Source organism: Crocodylus siamensis, chromosome 4 (assembly GCF_052110815.1).
Source record: "Crocodylus siamensis isolate JL-2025a chromosome 4, ASM5211081v1, whole genome shotgun sequence".
Classification (NCBI taxonomy): domain Eukaryota; kingdom Metazoa; phylum Chordata; order Crocodylia; family Crocodylidae; genus Crocodylus; species Crocodylus siamensis.
The window spans coordinates 139,328,385-139,352,380 of record NC_143398.1 but is presented as its reverse complement, the minus strand read 5'-3'; the positions used below and the strand labels follow the sequence as shown (position 1 = coordinate 139,352,380).

The 23,996-nt window shown below is 43.5% G+C and overlaps 1 protein-coding gene across 5 annotated transcripts in view; it reads right to left on the bottom strand.

Annotated features, from left to right (window-relative positions):
* Nucleotides 1–702: 702 nt before the first annotated feature.
* Nucleotides 703–23,996, bottom strand: part of TSPAN11 (tetraspanin 11) — a 221,790-nt gene continuing 198,496 nt past the window's right edge. For 3 of the 5 annotated variants that reach the window (XM_090043911.1, XM_090043914.1, XM_090043910.1), the window contains exons 8-9: nucleotides 15,030–15,113; nucleotides 703–4,617 (exon numbers count right to left, since the gene is read on the bottom strand). In XM_090043911.1, the coding sequence (XP_089900037.1) occupies nucleotides 15,033–15,113 (81 nt within the window). In that variant the 3' untranslated portion in view covers nucleotides 703–4,617; nucleotides 15,030–15,032. Of the gene's footprint in view, nucleotides 4,618–15,029; nucleotides 15,114–22,621; nucleotides 22,698–23,996 lie in introns of those variants that run through there. The other 2 variants (XM_090043912.1, XM_090043913.1) reach the window with 2 other exon arrangements.

Here is a 23,996-nt window from a genome sequence, read left to right as displayed (position 1 = left end):
AACCTTAGAAACGTAATTTAAAATGTAGATACCCACATAAGGGGCTTTAAAGATTTTCAGTGCCTGTGAAAGCCAAGTACTTTAATAAGCACTATATTTAGACTTTAGTTCCCCATGTTTGGAAAGTGTGGTCCGAAAATCTGAATGAAAACCAGGAAATGCACAAATAGTATAAGAAAACCCTACAAATTGACAGCACTAAACAACAAAGTGGGTAGCAATTCCCCTTGCCTAAATATATGTCAAAATGACACATCTTCATAAACCTGCCTCAGCATCTCTGTCCCCTAGTCAAACAGCAGATTGCTTCTAGTCAAGGAAACAAAATGAGCCTGCACAGGAACAGATGTGCCATAAATTTACTCAGGGACAGTAGTGTCCCAACAAAATGAGGTGTTTAGGCAGAGAAACAAGGAGCAGCATATGTTATGAGCCTCAGACTTCCTGCTGGCAATTGGCAGAAGGAAGACTCTTGATTTACTTATGGTAGAAATCAATGTAGAACAATCTCTGTTCTGTGCTAATACACAGCTGTTTGTCAATGATAGGTTTCAAATATTGTATAATGGTAGGCTCTGGTTTGTAGGAATGCAAAACAGTTAATAATTAATTCTTATTTATTTTGGGGCGGGGGGAAATAGATACCATCCCAAGCATAAAAATACAATTTCTATTTCAATGAAATGTGGTTATGGGACTTGGTCCTGTTTTAAATCATAAGGCTTTATTCTGATACCATTTTCACTGAGAGGTTGCAATCAACCATGTACAATAGCATAACAATCACTTGGTCATAACAAACTCTGCTTGGTGGCAAGAAATAGGCAAGGTAAGTTATGGTGTGGTGGGATAAAGCAGAATACAGGCTGGTGTAATGGTTGGAATTCAGCACTCTGAACTTAAGATAAGACAGCATTTTTGTACTACCTCTATGCACTTATTTGACTATTTTAATTACAGTCCCAAACAAGACAATCATGTCGAAATTATGAAAGGGCAATATAGCAAAAGAGCTTTGACCCTTGTTAAGTTTTATATTCTATGGTCACAGAAAGAGCATTTGTTTTTGATGTGGTGACAGCAGACAAGCATAATAGTACACATTATTTCCAGCTTCACTTCCTGCTGAGCAGTCCAGTTTTTAACAGATTTATCCTGTACAAAACAATGTCCACATTTGATACAAAAGTGACTTTCAAACGAATCTCAAAACATTTTTTTTACCCAGAATCTACTTTAATAAAAGCAAATAGGTGATGTTCACAATTATTCTATTATACATTGGGCCCGAGCTCAGTGTACCCACCACACTGTGCTGAGTTCAGAGTTAGGCTTCAGTCCTGCCACTAGCACTCTGACTTTTATCCCTTCCCTGGGATTTGGCTTTATGGATATTTTAAAAAACAGTGAAAGGCACAAACTTCAGCCTATGTCCCTAGTTCTTTGGTTCTTCCTTTTTAGAACCCTTTCTGGTCCAACTGCTGGGTCCTTGATGAAAGTGATGAGAAACCATCTCATATATTTAGAATAGAGCTGACTGCAACTTGTGTAACCTCAGCGTGACTCAGCAGCCACCCTCTGTGCCTCCTGACATAGGGGTGGCTGTAGACATACAGGGATGCTGCTCCAACTCACCGCAATTACAGTGTTGCAAAGCAGACTCAATTAATCGAGTCTGCTGGAGCGTGCTAATTACGGCACTGCAGCAGCCTATGTGTCTACAGTATTCAGTGTCCCCACACTTCAAAATGGCAGTGGGGGCACTTTAACTAAAGCTCATTGAACAAACTTTAGTCAAAGCATTCCCACTGCCATTTTGCAGCATGGAATACATGAGACTCTGTGGGCACTTGAATGTGAGCAGATCTTGGAGCCACTCTAATTAAAGTGCTCTCCTCTCCCTGCCTCTGGAGTACGCGTAAAGATGCCCTAGGACTCTAACACCTAAAACAGAAGGACTCAGTACAACAGGCCCTAGAATGAAGCACTCTGTTACACTTCCTTTCCTTTGCAGTTGTGACTGATTAATCATTACAGATAATGCAGACACCGGTCTGGAGATATGGAAAAGATATGGAAATGCACTGCTATGAAAGATCTCTTTTCCGTTGCATCAGACAGACTGCCAGTCTCCCCTTCCAAGCCTGTCCCATACGACCCACTATTTCTCATTCGCTGCTGAGATGTTGATGTCCCCCCTGCTTCAGACAGTCATTAATGCCAGGCTCTATCATGTAATAGGGCTGTGTGAAGCTTTGATAACTGATTCTATTCAGAGGAGATATCACCCAATTCAGCAGCTGAATCTCCGAATCCGAATCGGGAGACCAATTAAGAGGTCCAAATCGAATTGGAACCCTCCAAATCGATTCGGAAAAGATTCGGCCTGATTCAGAGATTTGGCCATAGACTAAACAGGCAGCAGTCCTCCTTTAGGCCTGATAATACTGTAATACAAAATATAATCAATCCACATACAGTGGTAGATTGCTGTAACAGAATTGCAGGCAGGTTACAATTAAGGTCATTGTGGAGAAAGGTAAGCCTCTAGGACCACCAAATAAGTCATCAAGTACCTTGCTAGCACGAGCACCTACATGGATCTGCCTTCAACCAGACATGCCTGGCAATCCAATGTCAAACTGCAAAACAGGGAGTTGGTAACTAGAAAGCAGTTGCTAACAGAAGCTGGACTGCTGGGTTAAAGAGCCAGCCTGCAGTTTAAACGATGCCAGATTTTGCTCAGCAGTTGTATAATAGCAGGACTGTAGAATAAAGGTAGCTGGACAGATGGTGTCCTAGTGCCATATGAGGATGGGAAAGGGCATTAATATGACTAGCTAAGCAATTTAAAGAATATTCTTCTGAAATAAAGTATCTTTTCTTACAATATTATGAAGCCAGTCTCAGAGGCATAAATGGTAAGGGAAATTTGACTTTTTGTACTCATACTGAAGAAACTGCTATGAAGTGCTGAGCATTTGGATATAAATATAGCCATAGATATACGCACACATATATATGTATGTACATGTAGACAGATAGGTAGGGGTATGCGTGTGTGCATAAATTAAGTTTTCCTTCTCTTCTGCAACTGTATGATAAGGACCTGGCTGTATGGTATCATAATAAGTTGCCATGGAAAAAAATCTCACTGTCATGAAAAGAGACCATCACAAAGAAAATGGATTATATATCTCAGCATCCATCCTATTCATCCATTTAGCTGGCTATTCATTCTTCCCACCTACCCTTCCATCCTTCCCATCTAGCCACCCATTCTAGCTATCTAATCTACCCAAGTTGTCTTCACTAAAGTGGTTTCTGAGTTATTTGGCACTTGCAGCAAAAGGATAGAGCTTCAGATTTGGGTTTATTGTCTTTTCTTTCTTTTTGTTGTAGATTTTAATGTTCTTGTTTAGCTTTGGTATAGCTCTTTAGCTAGCCTGGATACCTAAATGGATTAAATATAATCTGATCAGAGAAATGTAATATAATGTGATCAGAGGATTTAATATAATCCTGATCAGAGAAAACAGTTGACTGATGTAAAGTAAGTGGGTGTCTTTTCTTTAAATAAAATGTTCTCCTCTGATTCAGGTTGTATGTGCTGTACACAAAACTCCTTCTCTGATCTAACTATCATTTTCTGAAACAACCTGTTAGGCTACAATAAAGAGGCAAAGTGACACATCTTAGCTCAGGCATGCCAGGTGACTATGGAGCAGCAGCAAGAGGCAAGGCAAAAAGGCATCTTCTCCCATTTGTTGTCTCCTAATCACATTCTGCCTCCAGGCCCTAAACTGAAACTAAGTATGTTTCTGGATGAAAGCTAGCTGAAATGCATCCAACCTACTCATACAGCACCCTCTGCTGGACTTTTCCAAGTGTAGCTCTGGCAGCTACACTGGCCCTCTGGCCCTCCCTCCATCTCAACCCACAGGATGCTGTAACTGCAGCTTCAGCTGGAGGGAGAGGAAGACAGACAGAGAATTAAAAAAAATATTGAACAGCAGAAAGTCTAACAATCTGTTATTACATGTGAAAAATTCTGTTGGATCCCTTCATTTAAAATTAACTCGATTGCTCAAGTTAATGTACCCTACTTTAGGAAGATAAGTCTATTAATCTGAAAAAAAATCCACTATGACTACACACAGGATGCAGTGTTTAACCTTGTAACTGCCTCTTCCTACAGGAAAGTAACTGGCATCATTAGGGCTATGACTCTACAAAAGAATGACTCTATAAATCAGACTGCAGCAGTGCAGTAAAACCTTGTTTTAGAAATTGTACAAAAATTTAAAAAAAATCATAATTTGCTTCTTTACTTGGTTTGGATTTGAACAAACTGCAAGCAATAACTGTATTAAATCTCAATTTAAGGCATATCAAATTTAAGGCATATCAAAATCACTAGGAAAGTAGGAACTGAGCAAACAGACATATCACCTAATAATCATGCGTAAGCAATACTGATGCTGGCCCATGCTAATACTTTCCAGGTTTATGCTGTGCATTAACAGGAAAGCAAACTGATAGGACCCCTTTTGTTCTTCAGTAGGATTCCATTTTAAGTCTTCTGTGCAGAAAACAGGTCAAAATCATCCCACAGATCTGTGTTCAAGAAAAAACAAGAATAACTTATTGTACGTCAGCAGTAATCAAATCTCCATTCAGTCAAATATAAATTCAGTATTCCAACCAATACCACACTGAAAAAACAGAGCTCTAAAATATCAACAGCAAAGATTTATGCAGAATAATGGGTAATTTGCATGCTCTCCAAACCCCACAACAGCGGTGGGTTTTCGGCCTTGGCTGAATGAATATTCAGGACCCCTTTATGCTGCTGACACCACCATACTACTTCTGTTACTAGCACATCTGTTTGAGTCTACCCGTTTTTTCCCCCCTGAAATTTCCTGTCTTGAGTCAAATCAGCCAAATTAGTTCCGAATTTTATTGACTGAGCAAAGTGCAATTGTTCGAGTCTGTGTGGCTCTGCCACTGGCAAGTATCTTACCTCTCAGCCTCTTCAGTCTGGGGCCTCAGATACTCAGAGTGCATTACTGGAAGCTGTGCACACTTCCATGCACATTCAGTTCTGTGACTCTGGCACTGCTGCCACTAAAGTCAGTGTGAGTTTCACCTTGCATTTGCATGAGATTGGCAGCAGGCCACCAGGAGCTGACAGTGCTCAGCAACTCAGACTCGGCTCATGGATGTTCTCCAAGATTCCTTGGGTCCCCCATTCTCTCTCATCCTCTCTGTTACACCCTGTACACCTGCAGTCTGGTACAGGTGCTGTTCTAGAGACCTACTTTCCTGCCCACTTTGCACATTGCCTGCACCTTTGTACTTTCCAGAAGTTGGGAATAGCTTGGATTTATTGAGTTTAGTAGATACTAGCTGGCTGGGAGCTGGAGGCATTTTGTCCCAAGCCTGTCCCAAGACATCACAATGTCTAATCAACCCGTTGAAGGGCAACAACAACAACAAAAAAATCAACTGGAAGGGACTCCTAATGCTCCAACTATGGACCTCATCCCCATTGGGGATGAGGGGAGGGGAGGGCTCACATCATCAAACCCTTTCAAGGGAAGCTATGTTGGCAGAAATGAGAAAGAAAGTGAACCTCTGGGGGGTACATCCCCTTGCAATGCCATACAGTGATACTGAGTTAGAATCATAGAAAATTAGGGTTGGAAGGGATGTCAGGAGGTCATCTAGTCTAAACTCCTGCTCAAAGCAGGACTGTCCCCAACTGGATTATCCCAGCCAAGGCTTTGTCTAGCCAGGTCTTAAAAACCTCCAAGGACAGAGATTCCACCACCTCTCTGGGTAACCTGGTTAAGAGTTAGCTCTGAACAAGCTAGCGTAGATACCATTAGTGGGATAGCTGCTTCAAAAAGAACAGCAGAGTGCTGTGCTAATGTGGCTAATAACCAACCTAGCTTGGGTACCCATAGCTCTTCCTGCAGCATGCTGCACAGACATACACTTTGCGCCCTGTCTAGGATGCCCTGTATTCTGCTCATGGACTGTTTTCCTTTCTCTCTAATTTTGTCTGTCTTGTTTGTTCCAGCAGGCTCATTCCTGGCAGCCAGTCCTCCATGTATTCGAATGTCAACAATGCGGTTCTATTTTTAGTTACCGTGCTGACACTTGGTAATGAAGATACATTCTTATGGCTTGTGTGAGCTTCTCCTTTTCATCCCCCCACCCTGACCTCATTGCTTACACCATGGATGTCTGAAATGTCTCATACTGTTACGCACAAGTCAGATGAAAAAAGAAGGGTTTTTTTGCAGTTGAAAATAACTTCAGACAACTTAATATTGTTCTCAGGTAAGTTCCGGGATCACCTGATTGCCTACTATTTGGAAATCTTTCTGCTTCAGGGTCAGATTTTTTTGGAACATTGACCTCCTGACATCTTTAGAGATATGATGAACTGCGAAGAGGAGGCTGACAAATATATCCCAGTTGCCTGAAAGTAAGATCCCTGCTATACTGAGATAGAACCTGTATAGCAGTACCATCCCTGTTGGATCATGGTTGGGGTGTCAGTCTAAGGAAGGTGCTTGAGGTATAAGTTTGAGCCTGTGTCCAGATGTATGCCAAAGGCCTTCTTCTGCTAACCCAGTTGTGAATGGGTACCTAGTCTTTCTGGCTGGGGAGTCAAAGGCAGCTGGATGCAATGCTGGCCATATCATTCTCTTCTGTGCCACTGGCTCTGGAAACTGGTGGATCTTAGCTTTGCTCACCTTGGATGAAAGTTTGACCTTGACCAGAAGTCAGTCCAATGCAGAAAGCCCAAACGAGGTCACAAACATCGCACAGGGCCAATGCCAGTCCAAATGAAACAAGTGCCACAGTTTCACTGAGTGTACTGAAATGGGGTTTAGCTTTTGGGTATGGCTGGAACAGCTTGGTGTGTTGTGCAAAAGCTCATCACTTAGAGCTCAGATACTGAATTAAGCAGACAGTTGTGCAATTCCTTGGCATTGACTGATCACTGAACAACTCTGCTTCCTGCAGCTCCCTATAGCCCAGACAATTGGCACAGGGTTAGACTCCTTCTCTGACCCTTCCCAGCCTTCTGTACAAGAGAATACTTATGCAGAATAAATTACTTTGCTTGGCCTGGGGTCAGCACCCTTGGGGTGAAGTTACATGTTACACTTAGCCCATATTAAGGGCACTTAAATACATGAGCACGTTAAGATCAGTAACTCATGCTAATTGCCCTCTGAACATCTCAAAGTTAAGCCACTTCAGGCAAGGGTTAACCCTGGACCATACTACCTAGCTCATGTTAGGGTAACTTTAGTCTGTTCCATGGAGATAAAACAAGCAATTTGTAGTCCTCCAGCATCACAGGGCACACTGCTCTCAGTGCCACTGCCCACTCCCCAACCCACCCAGAGCAGGGATACAGCCCAGGTGTCTTGGCTCCTATGTATGCCCCTGATCCTCAGCCCTCTAGTGGAAAGTCAGAGCGGTGCAGGCAAGAAACAATATTAACTCTTAACATGCAACTTCTCACAGCACATTTTACCTTTAACGCTACTTAGCATCCATGGATTTAGTATGATCTATGTGTAATGTGTAACTTTGCCCTAGATTTAGCCTACCCTTCCAATTTTTTTTCACCATAGGGATGCCTTAGTCCCATTGACTAGGGCCAGATTGGCCCCACAGACATTCCCACAAGGGGTACCTTTGCACTCTGGATACTAGGGGATCTTAAAGAGTCTCTCCTTTTGCACAGCTGCAGCATTGAGCCTCTGAGCACGCCTGCAGTGCAAGCAGACTTGCTGCCACTTCCATTTTCTGTCTCTGATGTTTCTCCTAATAAGGCTTTGATGCACTCAGCTACATCTTGACTTAATTGCAGTTAGACACTCTTGGCAGGTCATTTAAACCAAACAGCTCCACGAGGCTGAAGATGGTGTTTGTTTTCTGGTTCTAGGACAGGCGAGCCTATTGACAAGGCAAAGAAGCTAGAAAATATCTATTCCCAATTCACAGAGGAGACAGCTTATTATGAGTTTGACAGGGCACAGAAAACATCAGGCACAATCCTCATTCCAGATTCGTAAAGCTCTGGCAGTGGAAAGGGGGCTTATAAAGAGCATATATGTCACTTACTCCCACTGTCTGGCTGCTCTGTACTACCAGAATAGTGTGAAGTGGCCTGTGTGGAAATGAGAATCAGGCCTTCGCTGAAAACACTGCTTGGCTCCATGTAGAGGCTTGCATCTCTAATATTACACAATAAAAACAATGGATGGAGACAGGAAACAGACAGGAAACACAAAGTAACCCATTCCAATCTGATCCAAAGCCCACTGAGATTAATGGAAAGAACTCCTATTCATTTTCTTTGGTTTGGAGCAGGCTTCTATTGCGTAGAAATAAACTTTGATAGAATTATAGAAAAATAAAGCTGAAAGGAGCCTTAGGTCATGTACTCCAACCCATTCATTCAAGGCAGGAACATTCATCTAAACCAGGGAGGGACAGCCTGCAACACAGTTGCCACAAGTGGCATGGGCAGCCTCTATTTGTGGCATATGAGAGATCAAGGAGGAGACAGGTAGCACAGTGATAGACTAGGCATGAAGCAGAAAGCAAGGCAGCAAGCTGGGCAGGGAGCACAGGGAAGGAAGTAGAAAGCAGAGCAGCTAATCAGGCAGGGAGCACAGAGCTGGGAGCAGAAAGCAAAGTAGCAGATCAGGCAGAGGAAGGGGACTGAAAGGTCACTCAGGGAGGATGCCAGGCCAGTTTGTGGCATGTGCCAAAAAGGTTGGCCCCCACTGGTTTAAACCACCCCAGACAAGCATTTGTTCAATCTGGTCTCAAAACCTTTTGAGGATGGAGACTCCACAACAAGGTTGCACCTACGCAACATTGGGTCCTGTGACTTATACATTACCTATGTCAGAGGCACCCATGGTACCTCCTATGGGTCAGGCCAATTTCTCCGCTACCTGGACTTCATTTTGAATGTTTCATCTTAAGTCCTGTAACTGGCTGAGTGCAGGGCAGATTTGGCTTATAGTTCCTCATTGCCACCACCATGAAAGTGTGTGGGGACAGAACCAGGATCTGACTTACAGCATGAAGATTTGATGGGTTCACCAACAATTAATTTGCTCTGCTCTGTGGCTTGTCTGTTCATAAACAGTTCACAGACCAGGACCTTTGACAGCACTAAGCTTGCAAGAACTTCCAGGCAATGCCTACCCATTCATGAGCACCAGCATGTTATAACCACATGAGTGTGGGTCTTTGTATTTATATGGATGTGACCCATTTCAGCAGTGACAGCTTTGATTTATGTTCAAATTGGACAAATGGAAAAATGTATGGGATGCTGAGCAAACAGAAACGGGGTGGAGAGGGGAGGGGATGATATGCTGCTTTTCGTAGAATCATAGAAGTCGGGTCAGGAGGGACCTTGTAGATCTTCAAGTCTGACCCCCTGCCTGAGCAGGAGAAAAACTGGGCTCAGATGACTCCAGCCAGGTAGGCATCCTCCTCAGGGTAGGAGCCAGCACCACTTCCCTTGGAAGTTGGTTCCAGCTCCTAGCTGCCCTGACAGTGAAGTAGTTCTTACGGATGTCTAACCTAAACCAACTCTCCAACAACTTGTGGCCGTTATTCCTCGTTATGCGGGGGGAGGGGGGGGGCGGTGCTAGAGGAAACAAGGTCTCTCTCAAAACCTTCTGGTCCCCCCTAGTGAGTTTATAGACGATCGCCAGGTCCCCCCTCAGCCTTCTCTTGTGAAGGCTGAACAGGTTCAGGTCCCACAGTCTCTCATTATAGGGTCTGCCCTGTTGTCCCCGAATCATGCGGGGGGGCCTCCTCTGGACCCTCTCCATGTTGTCCACATCCCTCCTGAAGTGAGGTGCACAGAACTGGACCCAGTACGCCATCTGTGGCCTGACCAGTGTTGCGTAGAGGGGGAGGATCACCTCCTTGGCCCTGCTTGAGATGCACCTGTGGATGCACGACAAGGTGCGGTTAGCTCTGCCAACCGTGACCTCGCATTGTCGGCCCATGTTCATCTTGGAGTCAGTAATGACTCCAGGATCCCTTTCTGCCTCCATGCTCTCAAGAAGGGAGTTTCCCATTCTATAAGTGTGCTGCTGGTTACTACTGTCCAAGTGCAGCACCCTGCACTTGTCAGTATTGAAACGCATCCTGTTTTTGTTAGCCCACCCCTGTAACCTATCCAGGTCTTGCTGCAGTCTTTCCCTCCCTACTAGCGTGCTCACCTCACCCCAAATTTTGGTATCATCAGCAAATTTAAACAGGTTGCTTTTCATCCTGTTGTCCAAATTGCTGATAAAGAGATTGAACAGCGCAGGCCCAAGGACCGAGCCCTGGGGAACTCCACTGCCCACTTCCCCCCAAGTCGAATATGACCCGTCCACCACCACCCTCTGAGTATGACCCTTCAGCCAATCTGCAATCCATCTGACTGTAGGCATCAATGCCACAGTCGCCTTGTTTTTTAATGAGGATGGGGTGGGAGATGGTGTAAAAGGCACTGCTGAAGTCCAGAAAGACTACGTCCACGGCGACACCTGCATCTATTGCCTTTGTGACCTGATCATAAAAGGCAATCAGGTTGGTCTGACATGACCTGCCCCTAATGAAACTGTGCTGGTTGCCCTTGAGCATCATCCCTGAAGCCGGCCCATCGCAGATGTGCTCCTTGATGATCTTCTCAAAGGGTTTCCCTAGGAAGTATAAATTTTGATATGAGCAATTTTTTTTCACAGCTGAAAAAGGAAAAACCCGTAATCATTTTCAAAACCTTGAATGCCTAAACTTCAAAGGACAGCTACTTTATGTTTTATTAGTGGCAGTAAAAAGCACATTTGACTTATGGCAATTTTTATGCTTGCAAGCAGAGAGAAAAGTTATTTCTATATGTAGTTTAGCAATTATAATGCCATGCTGTCTTATACTAGTTATTGGTGCCCAACAAAGTACACAGGATACTAGAGTCATCTGCAATATTCAGGAGACAAACTGCCATCTAACTGCTAGAGCAAAGGCCAGGGTGTCAAGTTTCCTGGTTTGCTGGTTATGTGCTGTGAAATGTTGGGTGTTTTCATCCACCTGTTCCTCAGTTGAACCAAATGAAAAATGGGCCATTAATTCTATGTTCTAGGCATATTTGGACAATTCAGTAATAACTATAAAGTGCTCTACAACCTTTGCATGAAATGTAAAAAATATTATTTACAATAGAAAGATGATAGGGACTTGCAGGGGTAGTAGACTACCGAGTATTATGTGATAACACAGATTTGACTGATATGACTAAGCACAATGCAGGAAATTCCTCAAGGGGACAATTAGCCAGCACCTCATGTGACAATGCTGGGATCCAAAGTGTTTTTTCATGCACAGAAAGGCACGTTTTCACCCACCACTGAAATGCAGCTGCTTCTGAGACCAAAATCAGCAGGCAAAGTGATGTCTACAGAAGGCCAGACAAGATTCTGGCTTGCAGGATTTCTGGGGAAATAACCCTTCAGATAAATTCTGATTAGTCTGCCCTGGAAGCGTGAAGAACTACGAGACCCCAGCCATTAGTAGGGCCAGTATTTCTCGGAAACGTATGTACTGTAATTCACATCTAGTATTTTTAGTCCAATGAGTTCTCCCCTTTTGACTGAGATACTGGCAATAGAAAATTACCCCCTAAATTGACCAGGAGAAAATATTTCAAGGGAAATTAGGGATTGAAGCTCCTTTAAGGGCATGGGCCCTGGCACCCACTGGAGTCAAAGGGAATAAGGTACTTGAGTGCCCACCAGTCACTTTTCTGCATCTCTAACCACCTACCTATTTTTAAAAATCTGGCCCAGAGGCAGGAGATAACACTGAAATACATCATTTCTGTTACGTGATACAGATCTTCCCAGAGTACTAAGTTACGCAGCCCTGAAGGAGAAGCCAAGTTCTTTCAACTGATGTGGAAGGAAAAATGCTTATCATGTAAAAACAATAGCTACAGGTTGGTGTCTTGTCAAGAAAGTACATTCCTGAACAAGCTCATTGGCCTCATGAAAGGGGGCGTCTGTTTTTCTAATGAAGCTCAGGGTCATTCATTCAGCAGAGGAGGGCTGCACTCTCCTGCTTCCGTCCTGCAGGGGAAGATACTAAGGCTCTAGGTAAGTATAATGGTGCAAGCAAGTGAGGAATACATGCAACACTGATGCTGTGCAAGCTAATCCATTTACGTGACAAGAAGGAAGATTCAGTGGACCAGTGACATTGTTGTTCTTCCTGCTTCTGGATGCTGGAGTTCATATTGCTCCTCTCCTATTTTGTGTCAACATCACTTTAGGGAAGTGGTTTTCAAACTTCCTAAAGTCATGGAACCCTTTCCACCAAACACAGGTTGAAAACCACTTTTTTAGGGGGCTATGGCATGTGGGTTCAGCAGGAAATGTTAGCTCGTGTGTGAGTATGTAGACCACATGGCCCATCCTGACAGGATACTAGGCATGTCAGAATAGCAAGAAATGTGCAAGCTCTTCTCTTGACAGCAACTGGGAGGTGAATCAATCAACCCTTTCTGGTTTCTACCTAGATAGTGAAGTGCTGAGGTCTCCACACAAGCTCCTGCAAGCCTAGCCAAAGTTAAAGTTTAATGGCAGCAAATCTCCAAGGGAGGTTGAGGCTGAAAGGGATCCATTGAGGCTTCTAGGTTGTCCAGGGAGTTGGGGAGGCAGGTATCAGTCATACGTGGCAGATTCTTTGGGGATATTGCAGGTTAGAAGCTGATATTTCAAATCCTACTGAGTCTCTGAGTGGATGATGGTGGCTACTGTAGGCACCAGCTCTCACTAAGGTGGGATGAAAGACATTTTCCTCTTCCTAGCTAGGTAACTAGGAAATAAACTGCCTGGCTTGTGATCCCTGTACCTAGCCACCATCCTTGCACTCACTGGATGTGTCCATCTGTAACTGTAGCAGTCAGCAGTGAGTGGTAACAACACATCTATTTCTCTTATCCCCCTGTGTTATCCATAGGTAGGTTGTGCATTCTTGGTCTGTCAGAAGACCTTGTAGGAGAAAAGAGAAGGGGAAGAACAGAGCTAGGCAGATGTTTACACCAAGTGTCTCCTCAATCTGAGGTCTTGATGACAGTGGAAAATATGTTCAACCATTTCCTTGACACAAGACAAGGTAGGGAAGGGAAATTCCTGCTGGAGGCAAGCAGGCAGGGGGCACCAGGATGCTCTGGAAACATCAGGGTGCTGGTGGTGCTGGTAACAGCAGTGGCTGTGCTATGAAGTGGAGTTTTACCATTGGCTAATGCCCACAAGTGAGTTAGCTCCTGATCCACTGCTTTTTACTGATGGGGGCAGAGTTCCACGTGCAGTTTCAAAGACCAATTTAGTCAACAGGAATCTTTCCATTAATCCCAGTGAGTTTTGGAGCAAGCCCTGTAGGAAATGTTTTCTGCCAAGGACAGTCCCTCTCATTTGTGACAGAATCACAGAACGACATTTGATTTCTCTCAACTTCCAGTGGCTGCACTCTTGCCCCTGTCACATGGGTAATCCATCTTCAGTGTGCAGAAGTATGCACTCATGGTACCAGGTCCAGAGACAAAATTCTACTTTTGTTACTAACAGAAGAGTCCAACTGTAATAGTGCAGATGCAGCATGAATTTTGCTTTAAACGCATCATTTATTTTTCTCCTGCTCTGAACTTTATTGGTGATTCCCAAACACATTTTTTATTTCTTTGGATAACTCATCCAACTCAGTAACATACCATGCATGCAAACTATCTATTAAAAGACCAAGAAATTGTATAGTACTATTGGCACAGCCAACTGTATTATACCATTGCATATGACTATGGACATGTTTCTTTCTTACTCCCAGTTTAAGGTCCTTTTACACAGGTACAATGATTGAAGAGACTTCAGTGTTATAGAGAAGTAGGTCTTATGCCTGTTGCATACAGAACAAAAATTAAACCTATATTCAATTTAGACAATTCCCAAAATACATTCTAGGACATACATTATTTTGATCAAATCAGTTTTGTTAATGCTGAAAGGCTTTCTACTTCAATTTGTTTTCTTAGGGCCTCAGTTATGCACTGAATAATCCTTACTTAATGAGTACAGTGGAATTAACATTTTTTAGGAACAAAGATAATATGTCTTTATGGCCAGTGTCAGGGGCTTAAAACAAAATCAGAACATTGCCCAGAGGAGCTGTTAAACTAGACTGGAGTTGTGGTCTAGCTAGTTCAGTATCCTATTTCTGACAGCATTCAGTGGCAAATATTGCCAAGAATAACACCAAAATCCTGATGTGGGCAATTTAGAAATAACTAGTTCATAAGAAAAGCTTTTTTTCTCTTTTCTCAACCACAGACTGATTTATTCCCTGATACAGGAGAGTTTGTATCCCTTGTAATTGATTTTATCATATGCAATATTATAGTGGATATTTTCATTATCCATATAAATGGACAATTCTTTTTTTTTAATTTCTGCCAAGCTCTTGGCCTTTGCAATTAAATGATGTTAAAGTATTCTTCATAGCAAAAGGCATACTTAGATGATACTATTTCCATTCCTGAAGTGTTACAGAGGCCATTAAAAAGTAACAGAGTGCCCCGTTGATCTATTTTCTTCAAAAGGAATTTCTCATGTAAGGTTTACTCTTTGGAGAAAGGTTTGCAAGATTAGGATTATAACTTACAAACATTTAATCATCTGTAATGCATATTTATTCTTATACAAATTCACAAAGCCAGTCAAATCACATGCAAAGCCACTGAGTGCTTTCCCATTTGCTATAGATTGGGCTGTGAAGAAATAGCCCACAGCCTTTTACCAAACACAACAGATGACACCAAAAAAAAAGAATCATGCAAGGTAGCCTCAAGCTACAAGAACATTTCCAGACATGCATTTCAAGGGACAATGCACACACAGCAGAAATATGAAAGTGTGAAGAAGGCTAACCAGTCATATTACAGAAGAGGCGTCTTCTTCCTCTTCCTTATAGAGAACATAGTTAAAATAGGCAGTCAGGACTGCACCAAGCAGCTAGTGCCCCAGGAACAAAGACAATCAAGAAAACAAGTTAAATTGGATAAAACATTTCTTCAGGATAAAAATGTTAGTGGGGTAATCTAACTGTCATATGGCTTTCCCTATTCATCACCAATTAGTACAGGACTTGGTATTGTGTTTCCTTGCAACCAATTGAACACTAGCAACAGAAAAGTAGAAATTTGAACTATTTCTTTAAATATTCATACACTCACAATTGGAGATGCATATGGTCAATAATTTTGACCTCCTGTGAGAAAATAAACTAAGGGACCCTGTAGATGTTCACATAAAGGCATGATAGGATCTGAAGCAGATCCACAAAATCGTGCCTCCTACCATGCCACACATGGACATCAGGAGGTGTGGTTCTGGGATCCAGCATCAGATCCTATCACACGCTACTGCTGGTGCAGGGGGAACCCAGAATCATCATCCTGGACACCCCCTGCATTGGCAAGTAGCAAGCTCCAGCAGCTGTGAGTCCTGTAGCTGGTGGGATGGCTGCTGAGGCAGGGAGTCCATGGGACTCCTAGACCCAGCTGAGCCTGATGTACCCCACTGGGTGAGACTTGATTAGCTGTCAGGGCTCCCAGCTGCAGGGGGAGACCCTCCTACATGTGCAAATTAAAGCTGGATAGAAACCAGCTGTAAAGTTATTGCACATTTTTCAGCTCTAACCATACAGCTGGATGGACATTTTTGTGGTGTGATAGTTATTTTGCCTGTGCAGCCCATCTAAATTAATGGCACAGTTAACCAGCTAGTTATGTAAAACACATAAACGTAGAGTAGGCCTAAAAGAGTAAGCAACTATTTCTATAGTTCAGATCTTCCAATCTTCAGAGTCAGGACAAAAGCCACTTAAATTTCAGCAGAACCACACAAAGGTCTTAGTCCAGCAATACACCTCAAGCACTGACTGCAATAAGACTGAATACTTGGGTAGTAAGTTGACACTCAGTGGATGTATCCCCACATACGTGGGGGTGTGCTTGCCGCAGCAAAAGAGTAGCAGCACAAATTTATGCCACTACTTTTTGCCTCTGCACATGTCCCTTCATATTCACATTGGTGCAGGGCAAAATGACCCACTTTGGGGAATCTGCTGTTTACCTGCTCTTCCTGGCTCCTTCCGTGCTGGAGGAGCTGGGGTGGAACTAGAGGAGGGAAGATGCTCTGGCTGGGATGCAAAGCATTTCCTGGGAGTGCTGAGCCTCTGTGTCTGCTGGTGCATACTCCTGTGGCATGCCACATTTTTTGTGGCATTTTTGTTTTGCTGCCAGGATTTCCTGGTAGCAAATTTTGCTCTGCGCTACAAATCTGTAGTGCGGGGCACATTTTAACGTGCTGAGTGTGCAGTTTATGGTGGTGCAAAGAGGTTTGGAGCCCCACAAACCACACATGACTGCACATCTGGATCTGGCCAGTGGACACATCTACCTGTGCCATTAAGGTGATGTGATAAATTCTGGTGCAGTTTGCGCTGGAGAAATCTGCTCCCAGGTACAGCATTTACACATGCACCTGGGACTGTAGCAGTTTGAGCCAGGGTGCAGGGGACACAGGAAGTCAGCTCCAGGCTCCGGGCAGCAGTGGGGCTGGCTGGGGCATGTATGTGTTAAAGTGTGGGGCTAGGTGGCAGGCAGCCCCTGTACTTTAGCACCCTTGTGCCCCAGTCCCGTCACCAGTTACAGGTGCATTTTGGCAGAGTAAATACTTCTGACGGTACTATCCTATGGCAGAGGTAATTAATTTACTGCACCCTAATACCGGCACACATTTAGACTGTGATGCTTTACTAGGGAGCTAATTAGTCAATTCTGCACTAAAGCATGTGTAGATGTATGATTGAAAATATCAGAATACAGCTTGGATTTGCAAGTCAGTCATTCACAACAGCGCTGTCATTAGCACAACTTTGCTGTCACTGGGGTTTTGAAGCTTCATAATACTTCAAAAATAATAAATATTGCTTTAAATAATTAAATAATGCTCTTTTCTCTGTGTACCGCAGTGGTCTCCAATCTTTAAGTGGCAGATCACTTTTTGAATTAAACTGCAACCCAGGTTCTACTGTGCGCCATGCACCCACCCCCCAAGCAGGTCAGTCCTGCCACTGCATGCACTGTGGCGAATGCCTGGGGGACACGTGTCCCCCTCCCTCCACCTTTGTGCGGGGCAGAGGGCTTTGCACCCCGAGTCCTGCTGCAGCTGTCCCATCACTGGGCTGAGCTTTAGCCCCTGCCCACCCAGCGACAGGACATGGAGCCTCTGACAGTCAATCTCAGTTGCGGGGGGGCCTGAACTCATGCACGCATGTGCATGTGCACTCAGCACCCCCAGACTGAGATCAACTGTCAGAGGCTCCATGGTTGTCCAGTTGATTACAATTGACTGGCTGGTGACTACTGGTGTATAGATTTCTCCATTGGGATAACAGTGGTTCTTACCTACACAGTAGAAAATTAAACTACCTGAAGTTTCCTTTCAACACACCATATCAGACTCAATGTTTCACTTACCCACCGTTTGAAAAGTAAACATTGAATATCAAATGCATTTATTTAACATCAGGAAAATAATACTCTAAGTGAATTTACACAATGTTGAAAGCACATCTTTTGATTCTCCTGCTTTCTTAGGCTTGCCAGGGGTGAGGTAAGCAAATTGGGATTGATTCAAAGCCCATTCAGGATATTGGAAGGGCACCCATTGACATCAATGAGGTAGGTACTATAGCATATAAACTATGAAATGGGTGGCAGTCCAAGGAAAAGGGAAAGGTTTGATTCATTATAAAAAATTACCCACAGTAGACTGAGACTGAATTTTTTAATTAAACAGGAGTAAACATTTATACATGAAGGGATTTTTGAGTTTAACAGATCACTGCTGTATTTGGTTAACTGGAAATCAAAACATTAGGTTACCACATCTGCTGCAAAAGAAATGGCTTGTGTGGACAAAACTCCATAAAATGAATTATAAAAGTTTTATGAAATGCACCACCTCCCTCCATCACTTTGAGTCAGGCAAAATAAGAGACACGTGCATGTCCACAGAAAGACATGGCTCCTCCAGCCCTGAATTGGGATGTGAGCCTGAGCTGTCCAAGGTCAACAAGAGCAAGGCAAAAGCAATGTACAATAGTGTTATACAAAGCGTTGAGTTGGTTTTTAAACTGATGAGGGTGAGTCTAAGCAAGAACCAAATATCTTACTGAGTTTGACTGCATTTGGCATATTTTCTTGTCTTTCTTTTATTCATATCATTTTAAGCACTTGTCTGTTGATTGGGTTAGGGAAACAATGGAAGGAGGAGGAGCATGATGGAAAATGTCAAGCTATGAGAGGCCTTATCCATGAGGAACAAGAGCTCAGCAGAGTCACTGGAAATTCCAGGCACTTTCATGTTTTCTGTCCCGTGCTATTTCTGGCTGATAAATCATGGTGGAGGCAAAAGTGTGTGTGAAGACAGACCATTCTGAAACAAGCATGTGACTGTGACTTGCCTTTACATCTATAGCTGCAGGAAATACTTGAAAACCTCTTGAAATTACAGTTTTCTTTTTTAATAGCTAGAAACAGAATAAGAATTATTTAGAGAAGAACAGGACAGTGCTGTTTCTATTTGGGGTTCATAGTGGAGCATAACAAGCAGTGGACAACCAGGGCACCAGCCCCACGTGCCCACTTAGAGGGGGCCCAAGAATAGCAGCCATAACCACTGCCAGCTCTAGCTGCTGCAGGTAGCTAGACCCTGACAGCTCTGTTGTACTGGGTGCAGACCCTGGTTCTTATGCCTCTGGCCAGCACTAATGCCGATGGGCATAAGCACATGCCTGAGTGCACAGACTAAATTCACTAATGTTTTGGCTGGCTATTTTCATCCCTGGAAAATGGACAATCAGGCCACAAGGTCTACAACTCTACTGCTACTTAAATGTATTATTTATTATGCTTTTATGGATCACTGCAGATATTGCTTTCATTGCACGTGAATGTGAGCCAATGCAAGGCCTGAATCATAAGAACACTGTGGGCTCTTAGTAATAAACAGGCCTGCTTTGCTGCTGCTGCAGGTGCTCTTCTGCATGTGCACCTGGGTATGCATTTCTTCATCTAACTTCTGACTGTGATTTCACTTCTCATGCTCCTGAGTGATACTGAGCTAGATCTTGCTTGGCATAAACTCCATTAGAAATACCCCATGCCTCTTTTACTTAATGTAGGCTGGTAAAAATGAAGGAGGTCAATTATACTGCAACCCTCAACCTATGCAGAACACAGCTATCTCAATCAAGCTGTCGTTAGCCTCCCATGGCAGTCATGGACTGATCAAAAAGCAAAGTGCACCATGTGTCATGCACAGATATATTTCTGAATTAGATTTACTAATGTTTTGTTTGGTTTCTATTTACAGATAGAAGGTAGGGTACAGTGGCACCCTGGAGACTGTTTCAGAAAAGAATGAGCTTTCATAGGTGCCAGCCTACTTTGTCAGATGCTAGACTTCAGACTATCTCTCTGTTTCCAGTTAGTGTTCAGCTATACTCAGTTCTATCATTTTTATGGCTGTATGAGCCATGGTTTTTCATGTGAATGCAGTTTTGTATTTTTATCATATGACTTGGATTAGGCAATGATAGGAATGGCACTTAAGCATCAGGAATCCCCACACAAGGCAATAAGTCTATGCACGCATCTCAGAAAAATATTTTAAAAGAAAGTTTACATGGAGGGCATCTAGATGTCTCTTGAATAAGTGAAATAAATCTGATTAGCACTTATCTGTCTGGATGTAAATATTTCTACATTTTTAAATACAATTTTAAAACATGGATATCACCTGGCATGACAGACAGATGCATATCTGATTGTTGGGGGGTGAGAAGAGGGGGACAGGGAGTCAACCTCATAATATACATATACTCCCCAGGAATTCAACAGGAAAAATAAAGTATGTAATATATTCCTCTGGAAAAGTGAAGTTGTCTAAGGAACTCTCTATACCCTGGAATTAATATTTAACCTGCCAGCTGTCAGAAGCTGGGATAACTGGTAGTGTAAGCAGTGAAGGTCTTGCAGAGAACCTTGATAGGAAGAATGGGAGAATACACAGATCAGAGAAGCATTGTTTTCTAGTAAGAAAAGCAGCGTGAGATCATTTTCTTGCATTCTGCTTCTCCAACCTACATTTAAGTTTATTTGTACGATTTCTCTTCCTTGTGTAAGAAACCCCATCTCTGTTTTATCTAGTTTCCTTAGTGTATGTGGTAAAGGAGATTTTCAGAGCAATTGACTACTGCCAGTACTTTACTCTTACAGCAGTGAGGACCATAATGTTTTACAGACCAAAGGAGAGAAACCTCCTCTGTTGGAGCTGCAAGGTCTGGTCTCTGGTAAGAAGCTATCCCAGGAGTAAATCTTAGCTTGTTCTCAATGGATAAGCAGCAGAACAGTGGAGAGAGATGTGGAGCTCAGGGACATCCTGATATTTCAGCATCACAGAAATGGATCCTGCTTGCTATGGGGGCCATGCCAGAGAGGTAGTGGGTGTCTTTGTGTAGACTACTCAAAACAGAGGTTATACCAGAGGTGTAACAAGGCAGCTTGGTACCCTGGTACAAATTCTGATTGCCACTATGCTCCCTGGGACCACCCCCTCCTGAGTGTGGCTGCAACAGCAGCCACATTTTCCCACCCCAGAGTCAGTGCCCAGGACAGTTGCCCTGGTTGCCACACTTTAGTTACACCACAGTATGGGAGGGGGAGCAGGCCTCTTCGAGCTGCTGCTGGTTCTCCTGTACAGGAGTGTGAGAGGGACTGGACCAAACTTTGGCTTTAAGCCTTAATGCACCTGCCATCCCTGTTGGCTTGATACACTTTACATCCTCCTGAAATAGGGAGGAGACTGAGAGTCAGATTGTCCCAGGCTGCTTCTGAGGCAGTAGACCAATATGCTACTGATCATAAAGTGGTGACCCAGTCCAAAAATCAGTGAGCCTTGCAATGGTGTGGGCCAGACTACTGACTATATATGCCTGTATCTTATAGACCAGGGTGTCAAACATAGGGCCTGCAGGCTGGATATGGCCTGTGAAGCTGTATGATCCAACTTGCGGGTTGTTGGACTGATTCCATGCACCAGCCACAGCCCTGCATGCTACATGAAGTGTGAGTGCTGAATCCAATGGCACATGTGCTGCCGTGTGCAGTGCCAGGTCCAAACTGTGTTGGCCCTGGGGGTTGCATGCATGAGTCTCGGGGCCAGCACATGCTGCCCCTGGTATGCAGGGCTGGACTGGCTGCACACACTGCATTCAGCACAGGGAGCTGGCATGGGGCACGTGCTCCATGCAGAACCCTGCTGATTAGTCCTGCACACTGGCTCCAGGTCTGGCATGGTGCCACATAGAGCACACACCCTTTGCCAATTCCCTGTGCTGCATACAGTGTGCATGGCTGGTCCAGCCCTGCATGCCATGGACAGCACATGTCATCTCTGGGACTTACTGTGCATGCAGCCCTGAGGGCTGGCACAGGCTATATGATGCCCACAGCATGAGGGCTGGACCCAGCAATGCACATGGCACAGGGGGTCCTAGGTACGGGCTGCATGTGGTGTCCCAGACTGATCCCCTATGCTCCCTGGAGGGCTGGGTCCAGCCCATGTGCTATGTGCCCTGTGTTGGCTCCAGAGGCTGGCATGGGCTGGACCTGGTGCTGTGGCTGCTCCATGGGACCTGGTGCTGTGGCTGCTCCATGGGGGGTTGGTTCTGGTCCAGTCCGCAGACCTGCTGAGGAATGCTCATCCAGCTTGTGGGGACAGATGAGTTTTATAAACATTGTAGACTAAATCAGAGATATATAACATAAGCTTTTGTGAGCCTGAGCTCACCTAATCAGATGCTGATGAAGTTACGTAGTCTATAAGGTGTAAATCTACACTGCCTTCTGTCTGATTCCAGACTAAGACAGCTAACTACCTCTCTCTATGTATGTTTGAACATCACTGAGCCAACTGTGAAAGAAGAAGCTTAGTATAGAAAGGAGGAAGATTAAAGTGTCAGCAGCAGTGTAATATATTTCAACCTGTTTTCCTTCCCTCTTTTCTAACTTCCAATGCATCAAAGAGACAATGAGGAAGACATCTGTTGTTCCAACTCTGTGGACAAAGTCCTGTGAATGCTTACTTTAGGTGATTTGTTTTATGTAATTTGTAGCAAAATGTGACCTATACGGCAATATTTTGCAAAACAAAAGTACTATTTCAAGGACAAGAAATTGCCTGGAACAAAATGGTGAACATATTAAATCAAAACACTGAATTCCTTTCCAACTCCAATACTATTTTTGTACAGCGCTACTTATAAGCTAAGTTTGCCACAGGGATAAGGAACAAACAGGTAAATGGAGCTGAGTTTTTGCCTGAAGTGCATAGCAGAAGCACCTGGTAAACTTAGAAATGAGTGGATGAATTATGAGTTATGTACAGGCAGGAAGACATATGAGCAGACAGACTGTCATACCAGATCAGATCCAAAGTGCACGCCTATGTAAACAGGGTTGAGTCCTAAAAATAAAAGCAAATTCAAAACACAGAAGCATTATTAGGATGCTGTTTTCCAGGGAGCAATGTACCAAAGTGCAGCAAAAATACCTACTCTGTCTGATAACACCGGCTGAGATGAAAGAGACCATATGAATATAACCACCATGGATAAAATTTTCAAAGGCATCTAAAAATCAAAGTCAAAGTGACTTTCAATGAGAATTAAGTTCCAAAGTACCTGAGACTAGGATTTTAAAAACAGACTGGGGATTTTGGACATCTCAACTTTAGGGTGCCTTATCGGTGACACTTAGCAGGGCTTGTTTTAGAGCAGTGGTTTTCAACCTGTGGTCTGCGGACGCCTGGGGGGGATCCACAGACTGTGTCTAAGGGGGTTGTGAAAGATGACTATGATCAATCAAAAATACGTGACTACCTATACTTACAATTCAAAGAGGTCTGCACTTCCATTCAAAAATGTTTAGGGGTCCACTAATGAAACAAGTTTGAAAACCACTGGTTTAGAGAAAGTGCTACATTTTCTTTAAATATCAGAGCCTATTGCTGAAGCTTCTTTTTGGGCACCCAGAACTTAAGGTAGATGGAGTCAGTAGCAATTTTTTGAATATCATGACGCCACTTACTTTTGAAAGTGGGATTTGGGGTTCTAATATATTCAGGCACTTTTGTAAATGTCACCCACCAGCAGAAAAGCTAGGGCTTAATCCTGCCAACTCATATGACTTGGCTTGGCCTTACTGACTGTACTAGTGCTACTCATTTCTATAGCACAGCCCAACAGATAGCACTACAGTTAAGCAACTTGTGATTTTGACAACTGGGCAATCATCATTTAACCTGGTTCCTTGGAGGTATCTTATTTTGAATGGCAAAAACTTCAAGCATGCAGTCAAGAGTCATTTTTAACCATCTTGGCTTATGCTTGGATGTAAGTATTTACATGAATGAGACTGAAAAATGGTACTTGCACCTGATTATTTGTATTAGCTTCTTACACTGACAGATACTTTTAGTACAGTTACTTCTGCAGAGCTTAGGGATAAGTAAGGATTGTACTCTTGTTTGTCAGCGTTGTCAGGTGAATTAGAAATGCAGGGTCTTTGTTACATGGTAGGTTCAGAGACAGAGCAATACCACCTAAAACGTTTGCAGTACTAGATATTGTTGGGGGAGGGGGAATTATTTAATTTTTAAATTGTGCAAATACAATCTCCAGCTCAGTAATATGCAATTCCTCCATATCATCTGCATAGAAGCTAATTTTCAAGATTTTGACCATAATTCAAGTAAAAGAACTTT